This window comes from Oncorhynchus tshawytscha, linkage group LG31 (assembly GCF_018296145.1).
Source record: "Oncorhynchus tshawytscha isolate Ot180627B linkage group LG31, Otsh_v2.0, whole genome shotgun sequence".
In the NCBI taxonomy this organism is placed as follows: domain Eukaryota; kingdom Metazoa; phylum Chordata; class Actinopteri; order Salmoniformes; family Salmonidae; genus Oncorhynchus; species Oncorhynchus tshawytscha.
This window is the reverse complement of record NC_056459.1, coordinates 8,169,460-8,196,588: the sequence shown is the minus strand read 5'-3', so window position 1 is coordinate 8,196,588 and position 27,129 is coordinate 8,169,460. Positions and strand designations below refer to the sequence as shown.

Genomic DNA, 27,129 nt, shown 5'->3' with positions numbered 1-27,129 from the left:
TTCACATGCAGCAATATCAATTATGGCCATGATGGGGGAACAACTGTAGGCCTTTATGATGGGAAAGCAGTATCCGATAGAGAACAGTATATTGTAGCGATCCTCGCTATATGAGCCATGGTACAATTTACACCAAGTGGGTTAACCATATTGGGGCGATGCTTAGGGTGTTTGACTTTCATGCCAGAGACCAGGATTTGTTTCCTGCTCTTTGCGTTCGCTACATTGGTGTCAGAAGTGGGATGGTGGCCGTTGGGTCATCGTAACACACAGTCCGGGACATGAGGGGGCTGAGTCTAGTCGAATTAAGGGGACGTGGCTTCCCGTTCAGAGAGGGCAGTGTAGCAATCCTCGCTATATGAGCCACATTACATTTCCCACCAAGTGGGTTAAACCTATAGACTTGATGCGGAGACCAGGATATTCATGCCGGAGACCAGGGTGCACTTCCCGCTCCCTCTGTTCGCTGCAATATAGTGGGGGAACAATATCTGATGGGGGAGCATATTTTTTTTTCTTGCACCTTGTTGGAAACTGGACCAGGATTCCAGTTTGGGGACCAGTGTCTTTGCCTGTACTGTGGCATACCTGTATTAGCCATCATTGATAGTGTAAGGCTACCAACAGTAAATTCCATATAGTCAGAAATTAAACTAAATATTCATATAATATATGATTATATACATTTTAAGAGTTCTGTACAGGACTCCAAGGACCGGAAATCAATGTATCGGCACCGGAAGTGTAGAGCGGAGCAGACCCACAAGAGGGAAAAAGAAAAAAAATCTAGTGGAAAAAAATCGGCGAATCTGAGGGTTCGGGCGGATTTGGACTGAGTTTCCGAACTGTCCCGACCCGCGGGACCCCCGGGGTTGAGAGGGAATCGACAACACCGGTAATTAACATCGAGTTATTACTCAATCGTTAATTATTTCTGTGTGACAGAGCAGCTCATACGAGCTGCTGCTTTCCTCTATCTGGACAGCCGGAAGTCTGCATGAAGCTGCATCTCGCACAGGGGCATTGGCGCCGACGTTTTTTTTCTGTGTTTTTTTTATTCGTGAGGTTTTTTTTGTTTTTTTATTTTCTCAGTGTGATGAACAGGGAGAGGGATGGAGGCTTAAGGGGTTGTGGCATTGTTGTTTTCAAGCGGGAGTTTATTTGTTTATTGTCGACTTTAAAAATAGGCCGCATAGTAGCAAGCTAGCTAACAAAAGCTGAAATTAATGGAGGCAAGTTAGCTAGCCAGCTAACATCAAGGAGCTAGCTAGCTTCTACGTTAACTAACTAGCTCAGATTTCACTCCTCTGTTGTTGCTAGATAATTAACTCGCTAGATAACATCAATAGCAGTCTATCAAGCTTGCTACCAGACATTTAGCTGAAAGAAAGGGTAGGCGAGTGTTTTATTGTAACGTTAGGTGACGGTCGGCGGCTATCCCGTTGGCTGGCAAGCTGTCTTGTGTGTGTGTGCCCTGGCCTGGGATAGGACTTACTATAACTTGACAGAACTCAATGTTCCACTTCAGAATGGTTAGCAGACACCTCTCTGTTGCTGGTGTATTGAGATACAAATCTACAATAAATAACTTCCACTGTTCTACACCTACTAGCTGGATGATTTTCAATGACAGACTTGACATTCATTGTTCCTTAAAATGTATAGTGCCCACTCCATGCATGGCATATTTAAATATTTCTGTTAAATATTCTATTATGTATGCAATATAATGTATCCCTCATTTTTTGTTATCTCAACTGTAGACTGTTATAAGTTTTAAGTAGCCATTGATGAAACATACTTTCTTGTACATGCCATTTACAATCCTGACCAACAGCAACACTCTGTCCGGGGGCCACGGACTCTTACATACAATATGGCTCCATACAATATGGCTCACACTTTTTAAAAATCTTAGTTAAAATTATTGGCAGTGGGAAAAATGCATACCAGTGAAGAAAAAACATTTGTTTCTTTCTTTTACTCAACTTCTTGGATATGCTTAGCAGTTGCAAGAGACCAAGAACTTTTGCCAGACATCAGTTGAGATGGGCATGGTCACATTTCAACTGACGACAACGAGCGAGCAGGTGTTTATAAGTCATGTTGCTTTTCAATTACAGAAATAATGGAAGATTCCCATTTCAACTCATCATACTTTTGGTCTCCCGTTCCTACAGTACAAGGACAGGTAGAAACCTTATTACTGGACCTTATCTTGAATTGTACATAATACATTTTAGTTGGCACTAATAATGAGCTTACACCTTAGGTGAGGATCGAAAAACATAAAATTCACTGTAATTCATGTGTAAGTAACAAAACAATGAGCCTCCCTAAATGATAACTTCTACCCCTCCTCTCTCCCACTTCCCTTATCAACCTCTACCACCTCTACTTATTTCCCTTTGGCATCTCACCCATTCTCTCTATTGCCTGTCTTTCTCTTTCCCTCCTCTCCTTTCCTATCCACCTTCCCCCTCCACTATAGATTGAAAACGCCATGTTCCTGAACAAGATGAAGGAGCAGTTGAGTCCAGACAATAAGGGTTCTCCATCGTTCCCTCACTCCTCGCACTATCCCACCGCCGTGCTCACCATGGACGCTGGAGGCCGGGTGGTGCCCAAACAGGAAGGTGGAGGCGTCCAATTGAACGCCATAGGTGGGCATCTGCACCAGCCGCACACCTCACAGAATATCACGGTGGTGCCCGTCCAGTCCGCGGGCATCATGACGGCAGGTGAGAAGACGAAACACCAGTGTCCGTTTGTCTGGCGATCCTCTGTGGTTGTTCTATGTGTATCTCTTCCCTGTTTCTGTCTGGCTTAATCATGTTATAGTGATAGTGACTGTCAAACGTTCTCTGTATTTCATTGGGTGTCTAGTGTGTGCCTCAGCTCTCTCTTGGAGGGGCGTGGTGCAGTCAGGTCACAGTCTCTCTCTCCCTCTTAGCGGGGCTAGTGATAACCACTCCCCAAGGCACCCTGGTCTCTCAACCCACCTCCACACAATCTTTTGTGTCTGGACCCCCTGCCACCACCATGATAGTGTCCTCACTGCACCCCACAAACACAGGTAAAACCTCCACCCCGTTCCCCCAAACCTGTTTACCTTTCCCCCCCACATTGTGATAGGTTGTGTGCCTGAGCAGCTTGCAAACCTGTCCTGGCTATTAAACAACCGTAGCAGACTCACTGGCACACACTCACATACACACATACTGTACATTCATTGGAGCATTAAAAAAATATGGTTGATATGGGCTTGCCCAGCAAGGGGGGCACCACGTTCTAAAGTCTTTTAGACTCAACACTCACAGACATGCACTTACACACACAGTAACGCACTCATTGCTGCTTGCGCTAACCCCTGCAACGCGTTGCCAGCAGCCAACCACTAACCCATGACCTGATCCAGCCCCCCCCACCACCTGCGGTGTGAGCGAGAGGGAGCGAGCCGGGTAGTGAGCTCCGTGTGTTGAGTGTGTTCTCTTCTCTCGGTTTCTGTCAGAGAGCAGCCAGCACTCCTCTCTCTACTTCTACAGCCACAGTGAGTACCCACCTCCATCTCCCCTCCACCCTGCCCCACCTAGCTGACTACTCCCTCCCCATATGCCATCAACCATCCCTACTGCTTAGCAGCAAAGCCCTGCAACCTTAGCCCAGGTTCAGTCTTGTGGTTGTGTTGTGTTTACTTGCACTCTGAACTGTTTGATTGCTGGTTTGGATGTGCAGTTGAGTTGCTTTCTAAATGACTTGTCTGCGTGGAGGGTACCGTACTAAACCACAAATTACCTTTAAATCCTGTGGTGTAAGCTCACAACTTTTAATGGAGGAACCACTGTACGTCTTATGTTTCAGTGATGGGGTCATATGTTGTAGCTTAAATCGTTCAAAAGATAGAGCCACAATTGTAGGGAGAAAACAGAAACCACTCTGTTTATTACAACCGCATCTAGCGGCTATCGGAGGTTACTGACGTAACCCCAGTTCTATGAACCAAGTGCAGTTTATTTCAGAGTTTCTTTCGCCACACCATTTTCAAATCAGGCGACCCCCTAGTTTGGGAAACGCTGCTGAAAGGCCTGTTATAAGCTGCAAAGAAAATGTATTGGATGTAATGTTTTACTGGACTTAAGCTCACACTATAAATCTCACAACATATTATGAAGATGATCAGATCTGCGACCTATTGATGGTCTAGTAGAGTTATCTGACTGTGTAAGTCCAAGACTCCAAAAATGATATCTGAAAGTCTAGGAATATGATCTGATGCACATCCACTAATGGTCCAAGCAAGTTATCTGGAGGACCAATGGAGTGATCTGGAGTACACCGCCATGTTCTCTGGTGGTGCTATTCCATTCATGAATGTGATCATCCAAAGATTGATCAAAACCATTGTCTTGGATTAATGTCCAAAATATATAAACTACAGTATCTGGCCCATTCAAAAAGCAAAATCAATTTTGTTTAGTTGTGTAACTGTGCAATTGTGTAACTGTGCAATGCTGTCGAAATAGGCAGTTGAGAGTAAACTATTTAAAGAGTTACCATCTCCCGAATTAAACTCTAAAGGTCTTTTCCTATCAAAACCATAAAACAGTCAACGTATTAATCATAACCTCATATCATATCATCATTCTTCTTTGAAGACAAGCTAGCCAGGGGTGGCAGGTAGCCTAGTGGTTAGAGCGTTGGGACAGTAAGTTTGCTGGATCGAATCTCCCGAGCTGACAAGGTAAGAATCTGTCATTCGGCCCCTGAACAAGGCAGTTAACCCACTCTTCCCCGGTAGGCCATCATTGTAAATAAGTATTTGTTCTTAACTGACTTGCCTAGTTAAATAAAGGCTAAATAAGAAAGTAATTCTGAACAGTCGTAACCTCCTGCATCTGCAAAACCCCAGCCTTACTTTTGATTCGGTACTACACAAATTGGTTTAATTATCATTAAGTTAGCTGGTAAATAAATAACACAGGATAAACATACACACTTACTACATTAGGAAAAGGTCCCTAGCGGACTGACACAACCTATGGTGGCTTGTTACAAAGGAGATGGAATGGAGGGGGAGAGAGAGAAAGAGACACTTATCGTTAATACATTTTAGGAACTACTCTCACAGTAATCATATACTTTGCACACGAACTGCCGCCCGTTTGGAGTAAGAAATCATGAATGTATTTACATGTGAATGCCTTCGTTTGCCGTTTATCTCTCTGTCTGAACCAGGCCTCCTTAGGAAGGGTGTTGGGCTTTTCCTCTGCACGCTTGTAAGGCTCTGATTGTCCAAAAGGTGTTTCTCTGTTCTCTCATTTTTTCCTGAAGCTTCTTTGAAGATAGGCTAGCCAGCCGTGTCGATGGTTCCAGTGCTGTGATGAGAGTAGCGCACTATGGTGATTTGAAAGAATAGTCTCACTTAAATTCACTTTCGAAGAGATTTTACTCCGAACAGCTAATCAGCCGTACCAGTGATTGTCCGGAAGGTGACGTTATTGTTTCAACCTCGTGTTGAGATTCAGGGTTCAAACCACGTTAGACGTGGGTTGCAACTCCTGGTCTTTCCTGGACTAAATGTTAATTTCTTTACCAATCCTTTTATGAACTCATGTCAAAAGGGATGGCTCTGTCAAGCTGACATGCTATCTGACCTCACTCGGGGCGTGGCTACTTACTGTGCAAAGTTTATTCGAGATAAATGATCTCTTATGGCTCCTAAAATCACATTCCTATCTTAACAAATATACATGAATCGTTTTTCATATTTCATATACAAAGTAGAGGATGGAGACTTCGTACATGTAGTGTATATACTTTTCAAGTTACAGTATTTCCTTTATAACCTTTTTAATGACATCACAAAATAACAACCCATATGACATTATTATTCTTTAGATCATCTCTGACCATTCCACACGTTCTATGTTAACATGTTAAGAGTTTCAGCGGGAAATTTGTCTCCAGAGACCGTTTAACATTCCTGTGTGAATTTTGGAGAGGGAGACTCTAGATCTCCTCTCCTTAAATTTACAACAGGGTGTGAGGTATCAACCACCCACCAGCTCCCTTCTCCCCCCTCTGTGGTTACTGTCATCCCTTGCCAAGCTGATATGACCCATTCGGATCCTCACAGGACAGTCATGACATGGGCGAAGAGATTAAAATGCCTCAGTGTTATGGGGTTATATACCACTCACGCGTTGTTGCTTTCACCATTGCATACCAGGAGACACCGTTTTGGATGATACTCACCAAGAAGAGGCCCAAGGGATATGTAGTGTGGTGTTTGGTGTCTTTTAATCAAAGCTGTATCCCCCCGTTCTCTCCCCTTCCCTCCTTTCCCCACCCCGTTTTTTTGTACCCGTTTCAGGCAAGAAAGAGGATTTGGTCATCCCTCCTGCTGTCATGCCAACGCCCGGGAAGCGGGGCAGGAAGAAGAAGTCAATGATGCCGAGGGCGGGCGCCACCCTCCCCCCAGGAAGTGATGCGTTGATTCTGGCACACCTGGCTGCTGGGGGACAGGTGATTGAGAGTCTAAGGGATGTCACATAAGAACTAAGCCTCTACAGAAATTATGTTGAGTATTATGTTGTGTTTAGATCAACTCCCCAGTCAATCCAATCCATAGTGATAAAATAGGTTAAGACTACATAATGTAGTGTCATTATTTCAGGATTAGTGAAGCAAAGTGTTGTTTATAAAAACAAATATTGTTTGTTCACAGCACCACACTGCCGACCATTATGACTTATCAAATGATGAGGATGAGCATGGGAACAAAGATGGGACCAAATCATACAGGTAGATTAGAGGCTTTGTGCTTACATACTTTTTACCCCTTAACTCTCACAATTTGTTACCCAAGTTGACCCTGTAATTTATTCCCCATTCAACGTATCCCTGTGTCTATACAGTATCTCTGTTCTTCTTGTTTTCTCTCCATTTCCACCACCTGCCACTCTCTCTGCCATACCCATATTCCAGGTGCCGGATGTGTGCAGTGACGTTCTTCAGCAAGTCGGACATGCAGATCCACGCCAAGTCTCACACGGAGGCCAAGCCGCACAAGTGCCCCCACTGCTCCAAGTCGTTCGCCAACTCCAGCTACCTGTCCCAGCACATCCGCATCCACAGCGGGGCCAAGCCCTACACCTGCTCCTACTGCCAGAAAACATTCAGGCAGCTCAGTCACTTACAGCAGCACACACGGTACTGCTGCCTCCCTGGCGTGTGTGAGTGTGTGTGTGATGATTGATTTCAGGGAATAGGTGTGTGACTGCAGAGTATAGACTGTCACACAAGAATGAAGGGCTGGTAGTAAAGACTATCACTACAAATTCAGGGATATTGATACCAATGTACCTTTCCACATTTGGCTTTGGATTTGACCATTACAATATGAGTAACTACTCTGCATTAGATACATGGGTTTTTATTTTGACAATGCAAATAATACATTATTATCCCCAAGAATACTGATTTAAAAACGTCTTATTGTACTTCATCTATGACTGCAGATTTAGAATAAACAAGCCCAATAGTGATATTTCTGGTGACGTATGACAAAGCAGCACCACCTTTTTCCTCTCTTGTCGAAATGTCACCACTTTTCTAAGCAGAGTGTGTGCTGTTTGACATGTTTTGTCTTGCCAAATTGCTTTTTGTGAAATTTGATGAATTTGTTCAGTTATGTTTTTGTTTCTGTTGATTTCTTTGCGTGTGCCCTCTTCATTTTGTGGTATCCATCTTTTCTTCCTATCTCATCCTTATCCCTCATTTGACTTTTCTGACTGTCTGCTTCCCCGCTCTCGGTTCCACATGTTCACTTACAGTACCAGTCAAAAGTTTGGATACACCTCATTCCAGGGGTTTTCTTTATTTTTACTATTTTCTACATTGTAGAATAATAGTGAATATATCAAAATGATGAAATAACACATATGGATTCATTTAGCAACCAAATAAGTGTTAAACAAGTTCTTCAAAGTAGCCTAAAGCCTTTGCCTTGATGACAGCTTTGCACACTCTTGGCATTCTCTAAACCAGCTTGAGGTAGGGGTGGTATACATAAGATATTTGGTAAAAGACCCTATTTGGTAAAAGACCAAGTCTATATTATGGCAAGAACAGCTCAAATAAGCAAAGAGAAACGACAGTCCATCATTACTTTAAGACAAGAAGATCAGTCAATCTGGAAAATGTCAAGAACTTTGAACATTTCTTCAAGTGCAGTCGCAAAAACCATCGCTATGTTGAAACTGACTCTCATGAGGACCACCACAGGAAAGGAAGACCCAGAGTTACCTCTGTTGCAGAGGATAAGTTCATTACTGTTAACTGCACCTCAGATTGTAGCCCAAATAAATGCTTCACAGAGTTCAAGTAACAAGCACATCTCAACATCACCTATTCAGAGAGACTGTGAATCAGGTCCTCATGGTCAAACTGCTGCAAAGAAACCACTACTAATGGACACCAATAAGTAGAAGAGACTTGCTTGGGCCAAGAAATGGGAGCAATGGACATTAGACTGGTGGAAATTTGGTTCTTTGGTCTGGAGTCCAAATTGGAGATTTTTGGTTCCAACCGCTGTGTCTTTGTGAAACGCGGTGTGGGTGAACAGATGATCTCTGCATGTGTATTTTCCACCATAAAGCATGGAGGAGGTGTTATGGTATGGGGATGCTTTGCTGGTGACACTGTCTGATTTATTTAGAATTCAAGGCACACTTAACCAGCATGGCAACCACAGCATTCTGCAGCGATATGCCATCCCATCTGGTTTGGGCTTAGTAGGACTATGATTTGTTTTTCAACAGGACAATGACCCAACACACCTCCAGGCTGTGTAAGGGCTATTTGACCAAGAAGGAGAGTGGTGGAGTGCTGCATCAGATGACCTGGCCTCCACAATCCCCCGACCTCAACCAAATTGTGATGGTTTGGGATGAGTCGGACCGCAGAGTGAAGGAAAAGCAGCCACAAGTGCTCAGCATATGTGGGAACTCCTTCAAGACTGTTGGAAAAGCATTCCAGGTGAAGCTGGTTGAGAGAATGCCAAGAGTGTGCAAAGCAGTCATCATTGCAAAATATCTTTTGATTCATTTAACACTTTTTTGAATACTACATGATTCCATGTGTTATTTCATAGTTTTGATGTCTTCACTATTATTTTACAATGTAGGAAATAGTCAAAATAAATAAAAATCCTAGATTGAGTAGGTGTGACCAACTTTTTGACTGGTACTGTACATACAAGCAGGAACATATGGAAGACAGTGATACCGTATATAACCATTACCAGAGACGTAGACAAAGATTTTTGACACAACATTCAGTGCTAGGTTAAAAACAAAATGTGTAGGGGAGGTCAAAAAGCACAGTTCAGGCTTCAAGTGTAGTACAGATTGAGTGCTGTGGTTGTATTCAAGAGAGATCACAATAAGTGTATGCGTTGTTTGCTATTTTGGAGGCTATAGTTTTTATGTGTAGTTTACAGATTTTGGGGGGAATTAAAGTTGCTTATGTTATTGACAAACACAATCTGAAAAAGTAGTTTTTATGCGTTTGGTAAATAGAAATAATAGAGGTCCAAGCATCGCTCCCTGTGGAACACCACATTTGATCTGAAGAGGGGTTAACTTCTTTGAAAGTGACAGATTGCATTCTTCCTTTTAGATGGCTGGAGAACCATAGCAAAGACTAATAAGTCACGTCCATCTTTGGGGAAAGGATGTCATTTTTGGTAAACTATCCCTGAAAGAGCATCATAACGTAAATGTTTTTATTTCAGACAAATAATATGTACGTTTAGATATCCAAAGACTACATCTTTCCATATTGAGTTCTTCATTTTATTTGGATGCCTTTCCCTGACACTTTCAGTTCTATCTGTTCTCTTCAACCAGTCTTTGGTTTCTTGAATGTTTGAGGAATTAAATAAATTGCTTTTCCCTTCCTCCCACCCTCACTGTTCTGTTAGAATAAAGTGCTCCCTTTGCCTTCTCTATTGCATTTCCTCCCTCACATGCCCCTCACAGTTTTTTGCCTTATGTTTCAAAGAGAAAGGCGAGCACATGCCTTCACTCAAATGTCTAAGTTGTAGGCCTCTGTAGAATTACCACACAATATCGTTAGCACACCATAGGTGGAGAGAGAGAGAGAAAGGAAAGGGGGACTGCCTGCTGTCTGTTTTCGTACTGTGTTTTGCAACTCAGACACAGCAACAACAAAAAAGTGCACACTGTCAATCAAACTGCTCTAAACTTGATTTGGGGTGATTTGATTATGATTTGATCTCAGGATAATTTGTCGCTGATTTGATACATTATAAATCTCTCTCTTTTTCTCTCTCCATCTCCCCATCCCCTTGTTAGAAACCACACTGAGGGCAAACCGCACAAGTGTCCCCACTGCTCCAAATCGTTCTCCAACTCCAGCTACCTTGCCCAGCACATCCGCATCCACAGCGGGTCCAAGCCCTACACCTGCTCCTTCTGCCAGAAAACATTCAGGCAGCTCAGTCACTTACAGCAGCACCACAGGTAAACACTACTAAACAGGGACAGTGGGCAGTCACGTCATCACACACCCTCTCTAGTTCCATCTGCTCCTCTTTTTTTGCTTTTTTCTCTCTTTCCTTCTCAATCGTTGTCTCTCATTCTTTTATCTTCTTGCTCAATTTCAAAACAACCCACAGAGTTATTTAATAAAGCGTTTAGGATAAATTGATGTGATTACAAGTCTCATTAAAGTTTTCTACATTTTCTAGCTCCTCCCTCATGTCAGCATCAGTTTGGACATGAGGCTGTTGCCAATATACTTATCCCTTACACTTTGACATCTGAATAAACTGGTTGGATTTACCAGTAAGTATTATGGTAGAAACTCTATCTATGAGGGGCCGTCAAGAAAGACCATTGGATAGTGTGGTTGATTTGGGATTGGATCTCTCTCTTTCCATCTTTCCTGTCAGTTCCTTGGAGTGAGTGACACTGTAATGAAAGTAGTCAGGCTACTGGGGTTTTCGGGGAGCTGTAGTTCATTACAGACTGTGTTTCACTTCCATAGGATCCACACGGGGGATCGACCTTACAAGTGTATCCATCCTGGCTGTGAGAAAGCATTCACTCAGCTGTCCAACTTACAGGTAGGCAGGACTTCTACATCCAATTCACAAGTCCAATAGATCTCAAATTTGGACAATAGTCATCTCACGTTCAATTTATTTGGTTGTAAGTTTCTCATAGCAAAAATTCACTTATCTTTAAATGAATTATGTACAGTTAATAACATAAGCATAATGATATGATGTAGGCATGATAACGTTATAGTCACAATAATCATAATGTATTAACTCTTACATTGCTGCTTACCCCAGTCTCACCGCCGGCAGCACAACAAAGACAAGCCGTATAAGTGCCATAACTGTAACCGCGGTTACACAGATGCGGCCAGTCTGGAGGTGCACCTGACCACTCACACGGTCAAACACGCCAAGCTTTACTCCTGTGGCCTGTGCAACCGCGCCTACACCTCGGTACGCCTGCCAATCACCCTAAAACCTCTACCTCCTCCTCAACTACATGAAGTCCCACCCTTTTTAAAAGAGTCACACCCACTTTTGCTTTCTAGATGCGGGGCCTCTCCACTTGTGAGGGGCCTGGTGAATGAAAGTGGTGTTCAGCAATGTCATATTTTAGGGGAGGGGCTAGAGCATTGTGAGGGTGGAGATTAATTCATTGTATGTGCTTCTTTCAGTAACTGCAATATTAGATTACTTGAAGGACTACAGTACTTCAGGTTACTGTAAGTTGGTTGGTAGTGAAAACAGTTGAACAACCAGTAGAAGAGTAGATGAACAAGTACACCCAGTAGTTTGGCTCGATGGTAACCTATAGTGTTGTATAGGACTGTACAGGTAGGCGTTTGGCTATGTAGTTAAAAACACTTCTCCCCCCTCAACTGTAGTTTATATACGCTTGGCCCATATTTCCTTCCAGTAATTTGCATAGACTACAAATGACTGAGTTTGTATGTACAGTTGGGTTAGTCGAAGTTTACATACACCTTAGCCAAATACATTTAAACTCAGTTTTCACAATTCCTGACATTTAATCCTAGTAACAATTCCCTGTCTTAGGTCAGTTGGGATCACCACTTTATTTTAAGAATGTGAAATATCAGAATAATAGTAGAGAGAATGATTTATTTCAGCTTTTATTTCTTTCATCACATTCCCAGTGGATCAGAAGTTTACATACACTCAATTATGTATTTGGTAGCATTGCCTTTAAATTGTTTAACTTGGGTCAAATGTTTTGGGTAGCCTTCCACAAGCTTCGCACATTAGGTTGGGTGAGTTTTGTCCCATTCCTCCTGACAGAGCTGGTGTAACGGAGTCAGGTTTGTAGGCCTCCTTGCTCGCACACGCTTTTTCAGTTCTGCCCACAGATTTTCTATAGGATTGAGGTCAGGGCTTTGTGATGGCCACTCCAATACCTTGACTTTGTTGTCCATTTTGCCACAACTTTGGAAGTATGCTTTGGGTCATTGTCCATTTGGAAGACCCATTTGTGACCAAGCTTCAACTTCCTGACTGATGTCTTGAGATGTTGCTTCAATATATCCACATAATTTTCGTTCCTTATGGTGTCATCTATTTTGTGAAGTGCACCAGTCCCTCCTGCAGCAAAGCACCCTCACAACATGCTGCCACCCCCGTGCTTCACGGTTGGGATGGTGTTCTTTGGCTTGCAAGCCTCCCTCTTTTTCCTCCAAACATAACGATGGTCATTATGGCTAAACAGTTATATTTTTGTTTCATCAGACCAGAGGACATTTCTCCAAAAAGTACAATCTTTGTCCCCATGTGCAGTTGCAAACCGTAGTCTGGCTTTTTTATGGCAGTTTTGGAGCAGTGGCTTATTTCTTGCTCTGCGGCCTTTCAGGTTATATCAATATAGGACTCGTTTTATTGTGGATATAGATATCTTCACAAGATCCTTTGCTGTTGTTCTGGGATTGATTTGCACTTTTTGCACCAAAGTATGTTCATCTCTAGGAGACAGAAAGCACCTCCTTCCTGAGCTGTATGACGGCTGCGTGGTCCCATGGTGTTTATACTTGCGTGCTATTGCTTATAAAGATGAATGTGGTACGTTTAGGTGTCTGGAAATTGCTACCAAGGATGAACCAGATTTGTGGAGGTCACAATTTTCTTTCTGAGGTCTTGGCTGATTTCTTTTGATTTTCCCATGATGTCAAGCAAAGAGGCACTGAGTTTGAAGGTAGGCCTTGAAATACATCCAAAGGTACACCTCCAAATTGACTCAAATTATGTCAATTAGCCTGTTAGAAGCTTCTAAAGCCATGACATCATTTTCTGGAATATTCCAAGCTGTTTAAAGGCACAGTCAACTTAGTGTATGTAAACTTCTGACCCACTGGAATTGTGAATTATAAGTGAAGTAATCTGTCTGTAAACAATTGTTGGAAAAATGACTTGTCATGCACAAAGTAGATGTCCTAACCGACTTGACAAACTATAGTTTGTTAACAAGAAATTTGTGGAGTGGTTGAGAAACGAGTTTTAATGACTCCAACCTAAATGTATGTAAACTTCCGACTTCAGCTGTAGGTGCTGCCAATCCCTTGCATTTTGTCCCCAAGACCCACTGCATAGTAAGAGTTCACTGCACTGTCCACCTCCCTCACCATCTTTCTCCCCACTTCTCTTCTCCAGGAGACCTACCTGATGAAACACATGCGGAAGCACAACCCTGACCCCCTCACGGTGGCGGCAGCCATCGCCGCCCAGCAGGCTCAGGGCCACACCCCCGGAGGAGGGGGCAGGGGGAGGGGCCGTGGGAGAGGAGGAGGCGGGGCAAATGCAGTGGGTGGTCCTGGAGGGGCGGGCCAGAACCCGGGGCAGAACCAGTCCCAGAACCCCAACAACCCCCAACAGGGCAGCTACCCACAGACGGAGGGCGTGCCATGCTCCTTCGACCTGCACCAGTACAAGACGGTGTCGGCCGGCGAGATCCAGTACAAGCCAGTCAGCGTGGCTGATCTATCGGCCCATAAGGACCTCTGCTTGACTGTGTCCACCTCAGCCATCCAGGTGGAGCACATGAACTCATAGAGCAGGAGGATGGACAGAGCAGAAGATAGACAGAATGGAGAGGGAGGGAGGGAGTTGGAGGCTGGTGTCACTTTAAATGGGAGGATAGGCTCATTGTAATGGCTGGAATGGAATAAACGGAACTGTGTCAAACACAATCAATGTGTTTGATTCCAGCTATTTCAATGAGGCCGTTCTCCGATTTCTCCTCCCACCAGCCTACACTGACAGGGAGAAAGGACTAAGTAAAAGCGACACTGCCTTGTGGTTGGCGAAGGAATGGATGGAAGAATGAGGTTTGGCGATGCAAGACCCAATCAGAGAAGGAAAGGAGGGCGTGAAGAGGAAACCTGAGATGAAGAGGAAGTATGGGATATATAGTCCAGTATTGAATGAAGAGATGATCTATGAATGGTTCAAAGAAGGCACTTAAAGGAGAAGACATCGAAAAGAGATGGGAGGGGGGCTGATACAAAGAAGGCACTTGATCAATCTTGTATTTTTACCCTCATGGTTTCTCATTGTTTCATTTATTAGTTGTATGTATATTATCATATGTATGTATTTTTCTACCAACATTGGAATGTGTTAACGAACGACGTGGGAAAGTAAAAAGATTGTGCAAGGAAAGTGAGTGAGAAGAAACATCAAGTAACAGAGCAGATTTTGTATTTAAGAATGACCATTTTCTATATTCCCAACTCATTCTTGCAAAGCAAGGGGTATGGGGTAGAAAGGCGGATTGTGTTGAAACAATGAGGTACTTTTAACAGTTTATTTTTTATTTTTAACCTTTCATACAGAGTATTAGTACCTTCGTTATTCTTATTGTACGCAACTATCAATGTTATCCTCATTATTATCCATTGGAAGATACTGTTATCTATGTAGATATGCAGTACCACTCAAAAGTTTGGACACGCCTACTCATTCCAGGGTTTTTCTTTATTTTTACTATTTTCTATATTGTAGAATAATAGTGAAGACATCAAAACTATGAAATAACACAAATGGAATCATGTAGTAACCTAAAAAGTGGTAAACAAATCAAAATATATTTAATATTTTAGATTCTTCAAAGTAGCCACCCTTTGCCTTGATGACAGATTTGCACACTCTTGGCATTCTGAAATGCATTTCAATTAACAGGTGTGCCTTGATAAAAGTTCATTTGTGGAATTTATTTTTTCCTTAATGTGATTGACCCAATCAAGGTATGGGTGGAATACAGAATGGTGGTCCTATATACAGATGGTCCTATTTGATAAAAGACCAAGTCCATAATATAGCAAGAACAGCTCAAATAAGCAAAGAGAAATGACAGTCCATCATTACTTTATTAAGACATGAAGGTCAGTCAAGTGCAGTCGCCAAAAACCATCAAGCGCTATGATAAAACTGGCTCTCATGAGGACCGCCACAGGAAAGGAAGACCCAGAGTTACCTCTGTTGCAGAGGATAAGTTCATTAGTTACTAGCCTCAGAAATTGCAGCCCAAATAAATGCTTCACCGAGTTTAAGTAACAGTCAAATTGCTGCGAAGAAACCACTACTAAAGGACACCAATAAGATGAAGAGACTTGTTTGGGCCAAGAAACACGAGCAATGGACATTAGACCGGTGGAAATGTGCCCATTGGTCTGGAGTCCAAATTGGAGATTTTTGGTTCCATTCCTCCGTGTTTTTGTGAGACGATGTGTGGGTGAACGGATAATCTCTGCCTGTGTATTTCCCACCATAAAGCATGGAGGAGGAGGTGTTATGGTGTGGGGGTGCTTTGCTGGTCACACTGTCAGTGATTTATTTAGAATTCAAGGCAAACCAGAATAGCTACCACAGCATTCTGCAGTGATACGCCTTCCCATCTGGTTTGCGCTTAGTGGGACTATGATTTGTGTTTCGACAGGACAATGACCCAACACCTCCAGGCTGTGTAAGGGCTATTTGACCAAGAAGGAGAGTGATAGAGTGCTGCATCAGATGACCTGGCCTCCACAATCACCTGACCTCAACCTAATTTGAGATGGTTTGGGATGAGTTGTTGTTTAACACTTTTTAGGGTACTACATGAGTCCATGTGTGTTATTTCATAGTGTTGATGTCTTCACTATTATTCTACAATATAGAAAATAGTCAAAATAAAGAAAAACCCTGGAATGAGTATGTATATAGAAGTGACTTTTTTTCATTCAAAAAGGGAATGATGTACTGCCTCTGTAAAGAAAAAACAGAGATCTAAATACATATGAAAAAGAAAACAAAATAACTTCTAAAGTATGAATCGCTGACATGTATTTGTAACCTGTCCAATCACAGAGCTCTATTCTGCTCTGTGTATTTATTGAGCTGGCTTGTGATTGGCCGGTGATCTTACGTATACTCCTTGTACTTCATTATGTGTCTTTTGAAATAACACAGTTCTCATTATTCTTATTGTTATCGCTCCTAATGCCGTTATTAACTACCCTTATGCTACACTCGCTGTATATGCACAGTACACATTCATATGAACAGACTGTTTCTCCTTGTAAGGACAATAAAGTGAGACAGTCGGAGATGACGATCTTTCTGTCCGATTCACCTTTTCCTGCATGCCGTGGCCAGTCAGTTTGAAGGTATTGTATCAATGTACAGTACACAGGTAAATTATACATTGAAATAGTGTAGAATGTTGTGTATGCTAGGTTATTGCATTAGGGACACTAATTTGCCATTAGTGTCCCCTATGCCATGCCCATTTCACAACCTTCCTACACACAAGCACCAAAGAAGACGAGGCTTGTGGTTAATAGAATCAAAGGAATTCTGTATTTGATATCATTTAAGGGTATATGTTTCCCACAAAATACAAATGTCTAAGGTTCCTCATGACACTAGTGCACAGCCATTTGAAAACAATACTACAGAGACACATTACAATTTTGGCAAGTCTTCAAAAACAAAGTAAACAACACACTATTCTAATATAACTCAAAGAAAATGACATGAAACCAGTCCTGGATACAATCTGCTTGCCATGGAATTCATCTCATTATTTTCATTAAATGTATAGTATGTAACTTTTTCCCAAGCTTGGTTTAGTTTTCACTGAAACATGCCATTTAAGAATATATAATACAGCAACTGTTGGTATTATTTCTTGGTAAAACAAGAGACAACCATGAAAGTAGATTATGTCCTGGTTATAGTAAGATGCAACACAGAAACAGGGTAACATTGTGTTAGTCAGGATAAGGAGGTTTGATTACTCTTGTCTTGTGATGCAACTGAAGGTAAACCCTTTTTGACAAAGCCAGGCCAAGACGCTGAGCTCAGAAGGTTCTTTAAGAAAGTATGATAAATGTGACAACTTGACATAAACAGCTGATTTTAGATATGATTTTCTTATCTTTGAGTACAGTACAACATGTTTTAAGCTAAATTGAACACACATTTTAAAATACTTCACTAAAACAGGTACTGTAGAGGCATTTCTACAGTAATTACAACATCCAAAATATCCCTTATTTTGATGCTTTGGACATATTTTGAACCTCTGGTTCAGTCCCTGGTTTGGTTACTTATCCATAGCGGGAGTACCTGTTATGGGTCATGCCTTCAGGCTCCTGACAAATTACATAGAAAAAAAATATATATATATATACAACAACGAAAAATCAATTAAATTAAATATACAATTCAATACATTCCAGACTTTTCTGTGTAACATCATCAGTACATAAGACGCGATCTTGTGTGGTGACAATGAGGTCAAGGGTGACAGTGTGTGGGGGATAAGGCAAGTTGGTAGTCAGCCTCACTTCCTATGCTGAATCAGTCATCTCACTAGACCCGACAATGCCATGAGACACACAGGGCTAGCACGCTATGCTATCTGGAGGATTTCCATTGAACATACTGATCTGAGACATTGATTGGACGATAAGATAAGATAGTACTTTATTAATCCCCCAGAGGGGAAACTTGATTGCACCAGCCAATGCATATGGGGATGAGGAATGACCACTTGCCTTTCCTCTGGTGAAATGCAGTGTCATGAAATACAGTGAGTATACAAAACATTAGGAACACCTGCTCTTTCCATGACATAGACTGACCAGGTGAATCCAGGTGAAAGCTATGATCCCTTATTGATGTCACTCATTAAATCCACTTCAATCAGTGTAGATGAAGGGGAGGAGACATGTTAAAGAAGGATTTTTAAGCCTTGAGACAATTGAGACATAGATTGTGTATGTGTGCCATTCAGAGGGTGAATGGGCAAGACAAAAAATGTAAGTGCATTTGAACGAGGTATGGTAGTAGGTGCCTGCCAGGTGCACCGGTTTGTGTCAAGAACTGCAACGCTGCTGGGTTTTTCACACTCAACAGTTTCCCGTGTGTATCAAGAATGGTCCACCAGCCAACTTGACACAACTGTGGTAAACATTGGAGTCAACAACAGCATCCCTGTGGAACGCTTTCAACAACTTGTGGAGTTCATGCCCCGATGAAATTAGGCTGTTCTGAGGGCAACAATGGATGTATATTCTGTATGTGCCATGTACTCAATGCTTGTATATCATGCTGTTATGTCCATTAGTAGTTATTTCTATTAGTAGTACAATACGACACAGCTAGCTTTAGTTTGGGCTTCAAAAGGTTCCCAAAAAGAGAGTACATGCTTTCCGAATTTCTTCTTTTTACATGACACCTCCTCTCTTTCTACTTCTGACGACAATCAACATTTTTCTAACTGAAAATCACTCCCTTTATTATTCTTTATCACAGCTACTATTTCCGTTGATCTGAGGACCACCTTAAGAATAATGTAGCTTCAATGCTAACAGTACATCTCAATTAACATAAATAGTACAGCTTGACATTACAGTACGTAGCGTTAGGCAGAAGTGCAATAATTCCAAGATTATAACGTCATATTACATTTTGACAGCTATAACAGAGCAGTAAACCAGTCCCCTAGCACTCTGGACAAAAGTAATGCAAGTCACATTTGTGAAAACTGCTACATAATCTGCTTGACTAGAAGGTCCTTTCTAACGAATATTGATTAAATAGGATAATTCAGTGTGAGAAAGTACAATGAAAACAACATCAAAAAACACGCACGTTATGTGTCGTAACAGTGACTGTAGACACACATCAATGGGGAAAGCACACATTTCACAGATAGAAATCCATAGAAAATAATAATATATTGAGAAACAAGTTGACTGGCCTATTCAGACTACTTCTCCCAAGAGCCTTTGCAGGTATAGATTAGAATATTGGATACTTTGAATGGTGAATATTTTTTACATTCACTGTTACTCAAACTTAGTGCCCACAGAGCCATGACATTTTCTCTTAACCAATTACATTTTGTCAGACTAAAACGACAACCAGTAACATTAAAAACAATGAAAGACTGAAACATGGATTTGGTCAGGTCCCCTTTTCTTCTGATGAGTAAGACCGAGCGCTGAGAATGACAATACTGGATGGACGAGTTGATTGCGCGCTTGCATTGAACTCGCCAGTTAAGATGCACTTAGGGCTTGGCAGCAAGGCAGTGGACACAGGCAGTTAGGAGGAGGAATCCAGGGCCAAATAGAAAACGGGTTAGAGGTGAAAGGTGAGACAGGCAGAGAAAAGGGGCACTAAGACACATGGAAAGAAGAGGGGATCGATAGAAAGGGTTGATCATAGAAACAGATATGTCGTTGGCATAACGTACTTGAGGAGAGAAGGTAAGGCTGTGACAGTAGACACATACGCAGACACTACAGCCAGGCAGGGGTATGATGATAGGTCTACCTGAGCACCCGGAGCCTCTCCTCAGCCCATACGAGTCGCCACCTAGAGGATGGAGGGACAGGTTGAGAGAGAGGGAGATGGAGAGACAGAGAGCGAGAGGGTGGGGTTGGGGGGGGTTTGGAGAGAGAGAGAAATGAAGGAGTAAGGACTCACAAAGTAGGATCAGTGAGCTAGCCAACTAGGTTTACCAACAATACAAACATTACTAACCTGCAGTCGGCATATGCTATGCTATCTTGTACATGGTACTTACGATGACACATACTAACCTTTAGCATTCTTCATAAACCGCCAAATGAAGAGTTATACATGTACATGCGTGTTTGTCACAGTTATCTGGCAAGTTATTCATATATCCTATCCTGTGAAATATAACTCTAGAGCGTTGGGCTAGTAGCTGAAAGGTCGCTAGTTCGAATACCCGATCTGTTGATATATCCTTGAGTTAGCCACTTAACCCTAATTTGCTCCGAGGGCGCTGTACTACCATGACTGACCTTGTAAAACAACACATTTCTCTGCACCTCTCCGGCGTATGTGACAATAAAACATTATTATTATCATTTTGGGGGGTAACAACTGGTATAATTAATTGGAGACCGACTGAGAATGTTGTTACGCAGACAAATAGAAGTCATCCTGTAATATAATACATCACGCACATCGTTGGTTAGGCTGTCTCACCTGTGAGATGTTGATTCCGGTCAGTTTCTCCACCGCCGCTGGTAGGCGGGTCATGATGTCTAGCACCTCCCCTGTGAGCTGGGCCGCGCCCACCTCGCCGCCGCCGCTGGATATCATGGTGATCTTCTGAGCCTGTGCCAGAGGCCTGCTGATCTCTTCCGCCATCTAGAGGAGGACACAGGCACATACGAGAGGTGTCCGTCCAGTTTCTATGCCCGGTGATCCGATTTTGGGCTCTACAACTATGTGCACGAACTAACTTTCTATCAGTGTTATGACTTTTTCATGCAAATCTTCGATTCCATGCAGGATTTTACGTGATCGTTAAACGTCCACATCTCATATGTGTATTTGAGCTCCGTCTCTTCAAAGGTTTGTTTCTCACTAGTGGTAGTTGCTCCAGCAGCATGTCCACCATGGCTCCCTCCTTGTACTGCTGGAAGGCTTCGGCCTTCTTGGCCATCTGCTCCGCCTCGGCTCTCCCCTTCGCCTCCACAGCAAAGGCCTCTGCATCTCCCTTAATCTGAGAGAGAGAGAGAGAGAGAGAAAGAGAGAAGAACATTTTGTTATGACGGTCAAACTATGTTGTTCCAGCCTCCTTGGGTGTAACTTATCGTAAGTTGACTGCAATATTTAGTAGTATTGATTTGAGCAAGCAAAATGGCTTGAGTGTGGTGAACGTGGACCTCTCCTATTACCATTAAAGTTCTCTCTGCTTATACAAGTCACAGACACAAGAATGAGCTGCTTTTAGGGGTAAAACAAGCTTGGAACAGTAACAGTCCTATACTAACAATGTCGTTTTCAGAATCTATCTCGAACAATGTGATGCTCACTGACCCTAATGGACTCTGCTTCAGCCTCTGCCTCCATGATGAGCTGTGCACTGTGGGAAGAGAAACATTTATTTGATCTCATACACCTTGGTTGGCCAGTGAGGTATACATTACGGATATAGTACATTGTACATATTCAGTATAGTTTATATATGTGTTTTTTTTTGTCTGTCTCATACTCCATAGAACGCATTAATTATCTAGTATATTTTCATTGTCTATGCAATACATCTATCACAAACTACAATATATACTCTGTGAAAGGTCATTTGGAGACCCTGTGGCCGTTACTCACCGCTGGGCCTCGGCCAGCTTCTCCAGGCGGTATCTCTCGGCCTCAGCGGGCTTCTTGACCTTGGCCTCCAGCTCCTTCTCCCTGCGGGTGATCTCCTGCTCCTGGAGCATGATCTGCTGAGAGCGCTCCACCACCTTCACCTGCATCTTCTCCTCCTCGATGCGCTGCTTGGTCTTGGCCACCTGACAGGGAGGGTTCAAACGGTAAGACCAAGATCTCTTGTGTTGTTTTGTTTCAATTGGTTTGGTGAGCTGCTTTCCATTTTGAGAACAAACAAATAACGAGATTGGGTGTGCATTACAATACATCCGTGTCTTAGCGTAATATCATGGACATACCTGTAGCTGGTAGGCCATCTCGGACTCCGCCTTCTTGGTGTTGACTTCGATGTCATAGGATGCTTTCTTCAGCTCATAGTCCCTCTGAGCCTTGGCCATCTGGATCTCATTTACATACTGGGCTGAGATCTTCTCCTGCATGGCATGGGCCTCCTACAGCGAGAGACACAGAGAGAGGGGAAAAAGAAACAAGAGGAGTTTGGACAAGGAAAGGTTGAGATGGAGTACCAGGAAAGAGAAAAGTAATGTATCTATTTATTTCACCTTTATTTAACCAGGTAGGCTAGTTGAGAACAAGTTCTCATTTACAACTGCGACCTGGCCAAGATAAAGCAAAGCAGTGCGACACATACAACAACACAGAATTACACATGGGATAAACAAACGTACAGTCAATAATACAATAGAAAAAGTCTATATACAGTGTGTGCAAATGAGGTAGGATAAGGGAGGTAAGGCAATAAATAGGCTATAGTGGTAAAATAATTACAATTTATCAATTAAACACTGGAGTGATATAGATGTGCAGAAGATGAGTGTGCAAGTAGAGATACTGGGGTGCAAAGGAGCAAAATAAATCAAATAAATAACAGTATGGGGATGAGGTAGTTGGATGGGCTGTTTACAGATTGGCTATGTAAAGGTGCAGTGATCTGTGAGCTGCTCTGACAGCTGGTGCTTAAAGCTAGTGAGGGAGGTATGAGTCTCTAGCTTCATTGATTTTTGCAGTTCTTCCAGTCATTGGCAGCAGAGAACTGGAAGGAAAGGCGGCCAAGGTAGGAATTGGCTTTGGGTGTGACCAGTGAAATATACCTGCTGGAGTGCGTGCTATGGGTGGGTGCTGCTATGGTGACCAGTGAGCTGAGATAAGTCGGGGCTTTACCTAGCAAAGACTTCTAGATCTGGGGCGGCAGGGTAGCCTAGTGGTTAGAGAGTTAGAGTGTTGGACTAGTAACTGGAAGGTTGCAAGTTCAAACCCCCGAGCTGACAAGGTACAAATCTGTCGTTCTGCCCCTGAACAGGCAGTTAACCCACTGTTTCTAGGCAGTCATTGAAAATACAAATTTGTTCTTAACTAACTTGCCTAGTTAAATAAAGGTACAATGTAAAAAAATGTTTTTAAATAGATGACCTGGAGCCAGTGGGTTTGGTGACGAATATGAAGCGAGGGCCAGCCAACATGAGCATACAGGTTGCAGTGGTGGGTAGTATATGGGGCTTTGGTGACAAAACAGATGGCACTGTGATAGTCAGTTTTACGAGGGTATGTTTGGCAGCATGAGTGAAGGATGCTTTGTTGCGAAAAAGGAAGCCGATTCTAGATTTAATTTTAGATTGGAGATGCTTAATGTGAGTCTGGAAGGAGATGTATATATGTATATAGATATTTCTATATATATAAATATATATATATGGGGGATTGTAAATGATGCAGACAATTACATTGATGGAAACTACAATCTATCTGCAATATTCAAGTTAGTCTACCCCCCCCCCAAAAAAAAAATCAAGTAAGAACGGATAAGGAAAACCAAGCAAAAGAAAATATGATGGTGAATTCCGAAATAAACAAGAGCAAGGTAAAGGATAACGGGTTGAGGAAGAGAAGGTAGAAAGAATGAGAGACTAGAGAGAAGGGAGAGGTGGCTCACCCTGATCACAGCATCCCTCTTGAACTGGGCCTCTCCGATGCGGGCGTCTTTCTGCACCTGGGCGGTCCTGGACTTCCCCAGGGAGTGGAGGTAGTCCTGAACCACAGAGAGGAAGACGACAGCATGCTTTTAGTTTAGGGTCGATTATTTACCTGGCATCCATCTAGTGTCCATTATTTACCTTTTATTGGAGCATCAGCGGAAAAATGGAGTCTCCATTGAAAGTAGAGAGAGAAAGCACACCTGGTCATCGTGAACGTCTTTGAGCGTGTAGCTGACCACGCTGATGCCCATGTTGACCAGGTCAGACGAGGCCACCTTGAACACCTCCTCTGAGAACTTCTTGCGGTCCCTATAGATCTCCTGATGGGGGGGAAATAACAGAGTTAGGGCCTATGTTGATACAGTGGGGCAAAAAAGTATTTAGTCAGCCACCAATTGTGCAAGTTCTCCCACTTAAAAAGATGAGAGAGGCCTGTAATTATCATCATAGGTACACTTCAACTATGACAGACAAAATGAGAAGAAAAAAATCCAGAAAATCACATTGTAGGATTTTTAATGAATTTATTCGCAAATTATGGTGGAAAATAAGTATTTGGTCAATAACAAAAGTTTATCTCAATACTTTGTTATATACCCTTTGTTTGCACTGACAGAGGTCAAATGTTTTCTGTAAGTCTTCACAAGGTTTGCACACACTGTTGCTGGTATTTTGGCATTGAAATCAGTGATCTGCTATAATGTGCTGTTTGTTTATCTGTAACTGTGGATGTGGCCAGTAAGAGTGCTATCCAGTTAACCTCATGCAACCATGAAGAATGCAAATGGTGCCAAAATGTTTCTATATTGCACTAAAATGAGTGAGTTGCTATAATGTAGCCTGATCCCAGATCTGTTTGTGACATCTTGCAAAACAGATGTTCTACAACAGGTTGGTCAAAACAAGCATTGTAATTGGGTACTCGGCAGGTACTCGACTTCGCCTTGGACCAACGACCGCAGCACAGCTGTGCTAAAAAGGTCAAGTTTACCTCCACAGTCAGGTGGGCAATAATGGCCCTCTGGTGACCCTCCAGCGTCTCCAGAGCGATTTGGGCGATCTCGCCCTCCGACTTCCCCATGAACATCTGACAGGCTGCGGCCAGCATTTGCTTGTTCTGCCCCTGGATCTTCATCTGGAGGGAGGAGAGCACACAGGTTAATAGTTCATTAGGGCACGCAACCGAAAACATTTTTAAATGTTTTGAAACAGACAATGTGCATTTTATGAGAAAGTTCAGGTAGCCCCTCCCTGTTTTAGTCTGTTGTTGGTGATTAATGAGCATGACTCAGGTGTGCACATTGCTAAACAAACAGAAGCATCTGCTGTAATACTACCCGACTACACAGCAGTAGTAGGAGTACTAACACTCCCAACAGGCAAGGTTACTCAGTTCTGTCCAAAGCACAAGCGAGTGAGGTATTTAATCATTTAAGACCTGTGTATAAATGAATGATATAAGCAAAACAGTTGGCATGTTTTAATTAGCTACTTGATACCTACTTACTTAAAGAGAGCCTTTACATTTGTGTTCAAAACTAGGGCCATTATTGCCCACCTGACTGTGGAGGTAAACTTTTGAGCACAGCTGTGCTGCGGTCGTTGATACAAGGCTTAAAGGTGATGTAACAGAATAGTGCCGTTACATTGGCTCAGGAAGAAATGGAGACAGAGAAAGATGGAGAGACAAACCTGGGCAATACCAGTGACCGAGATGGGAACCCCATGCCGGGTGTAGACTTTATCACTCTTCACGTTCAGCGTCAGAGTGTTCAGGGAGATCCTGGGAGAGAGGAGGGGAAATGAGGGAGAGATATAGTCATTCCACAATGCTGTAGTATGATATCCCAAAACAATGGCAAATGGCAACGCACGGCCAATATATGTGTTTGCAGACGTGAACAGGAAAAGAGACCACACCTCTGGATCTTCTGAACACAGGGAAGCACAAACACTCTGCCTCCAGAAATCATTACTGGAGGAGAACGGCAGAGCCCTGAGAAACAGAGAGCGAGAGAGGGAGAGGAAGAGAGCGAGAGAGGGAGAGCGAGAGAGAGAGCAAGAGAGGGAGAGCGAGAGAGCGAGAGAGGGAGAGCGAGAGAGGGAGAGCGAGAGAGAGCAAAAGAGCGAGAGAAGAAGAGCGAGAGAGAGCGAGAGGATGGTGAGATACACATGCGAGTATTTCTACCATCTTACAGCTCTTTAATGTAATATGTTTATAAATGGAGAATAGAATTGTATTGATTAGAGAATGGACCTGACACCACCATAGCCTCATTTGGACCACATGTGTAGAACATGTTTTTTTTCTCCCTCAGATTCTAGAAAGACAAAAAACAACACACACAATTGAATTAAACAATTTCATATACCAAGCTTCAATGCTTGGCAATGGGCCTGACAGTGGGCTACTTAAGAGTCCTACATTGGCCTATTGCCCAAACATTTCTAGCTTTATTCATCAGTCATGCTTGACAGCTTTGACTGGAATCTATATTAGTAGGCCTAATAATAATTTCATATAGCTACATTAAGTAACATGTGACTAAACGTTTTCTATATTTCAATTCAGATTGAATCCGAATTTGAGCTGGTAGTCAGTATTAGAACTATTGTGATCTTCTCCATGAAAATCCAAGGGGGCAGGAGCCTTGAGAAAGTTCTCGAGACAACACTGATAGCTAATTTAATTTGCGTAAATGTTGCGCATCATCACTCAGGACATTTTGCTGATAAAGAGCATAAGCTAATATATGAATCAACAAATGTATCAACACACATGGAAATAGGATATAAATAAAACATGCAAGGGTGTAGCAACTCGTTACCAAATGATACAAATGTGTCCAATTCCACTATCCTTTTTGCCAGACCCCACTGCTGTTTACATACATTGCAATCCGAGATGCATCAAATCAATCGAATGATTAGGCGAAGTATGTCCAATCACTTACCAATTTGACAGAATGAACTAATGCAGAATGCAAATGTATAGATACTTGTTTTTGCTTTCAAAATACAGCAGCGTTATTCTTGCTATCGTCTGTCCAATGACTGTATGTATATATGAAGCGTTTGTCCCGTTATAGCCCTTCCCGTCAAAAGAGTCTATCCATCGTCTCACGCCCATTACAAAATGTGCTGTCGCCATCTGGTGTTGCGGTGGTGAATTTAACTTCATTCAATGATCAGTGTGAAATACTTCAGTATTTAGGATACAATATCGAATTACTTAGCTAGATCAACAAAAGTATTGCATTTCTGCTCTTTAGTTGCACTTTTTTATTTGTTGTTTATTTGATGTGACCCCGCCCCTCTCTCTCTACCGCACCTGCTGTCTCAACCTCTCTGAATGCTCTG

At 42.5% G+C, this 27,129-nt stretch overlaps 2 protein-coding genes across 10 annotated transcripts; one reads left to right on the top strand and one right to left on the bottom strand.

The window, feature by feature from the left end:
* Positions 1-737: 737 nt before the first annotated feature.
* On the top strand, positions 738-15,118 carry LOC112233294 (zinc finger protein 384). Of its 8 annotated transcripts, none has more exons than XM_024400822.2 (12): positions 738-895; positions 2,124-2,191; positions 2,492-2,663; positions 2,954-3,076; positions 3,512-3,550; positions 6,374-6,525; positions 6,728-6,804; positions 6,988-7,212; positions 10,380-10,547; positions 11,074-11,152; positions 11,384-11,542; positions 13,748-15,118. In XM_024400822.2, exons 2-12 carry the CDS (start codon positions 2,129-2,131, stop codon positions 14,144-14,146), a joined length of 1,656 nt encoding a protein of 551 aa, XP_024256590.1. In that variant the 5' UTR covers positions 738-895; positions 2,124-2,128; the 3' UTR covers positions 14,147-15,118. The 8 variants fall into 8 exon arrangements, with proteins under 8 accessions (XP_024256590.1, XP_024256584.1, XP_024256588.1 ...); XM_024400816.2 differs by having other exon boundaries at positions 739-895; positions 2,492-2,741; XM_024400818.2 differs by lacking the exon at positions 738-895 and adding an exon at positions 1,024-1,392 and having other exon boundaries at positions 2,492-2,741.
* A 3,485-nt stretch (positions 15,119-18,603) lies between these two features.
* Positions 18,604-26,880, bottom strand: LOC112233293 (flotillin-1). 2 transcript variants are annotated; one of them, XM_024400814.2, is made up of 13 exons: positions 26,724-26,880; positions 26,027-26,090; positions 25,690-25,765; positions 25,462-25,552; positions 24,761-24,904; positions 23,970-24,089; positions 23,727-23,822; positions 22,075-22,227; positions 21,737-21,918; positions 21,446-21,491; positions 20,991-21,128; positions 20,606-20,770; positions 18,604-19,963 (listed from the first exon to the last, which is right to left on the bottom strand). In XM_024400814.2, the coding sequence occupies exons 2-13, from the start codon at positions 26,067-26,069 to the stop codon at positions 19,943-19,945; spliced, it is 1,275 nt and encodes a 424-aa protein (XP_024256582.1). In that variant the 5' UTR covers positions 26,070-26,090; positions 26,724-26,880; the 3' UTR covers positions 18,604-19,942. The 2 variants fall into 2 exon arrangements, with proteins under 2 accessions (XP_024256582.1, XP_042166352.1); XM_042310418.1 differs by lacking the exon at positions 25,690-25,765 and having other exon boundaries at positions 26,724-26,879.
* Positions 26,881-27,129: the final 249 nt, after the last annotated feature.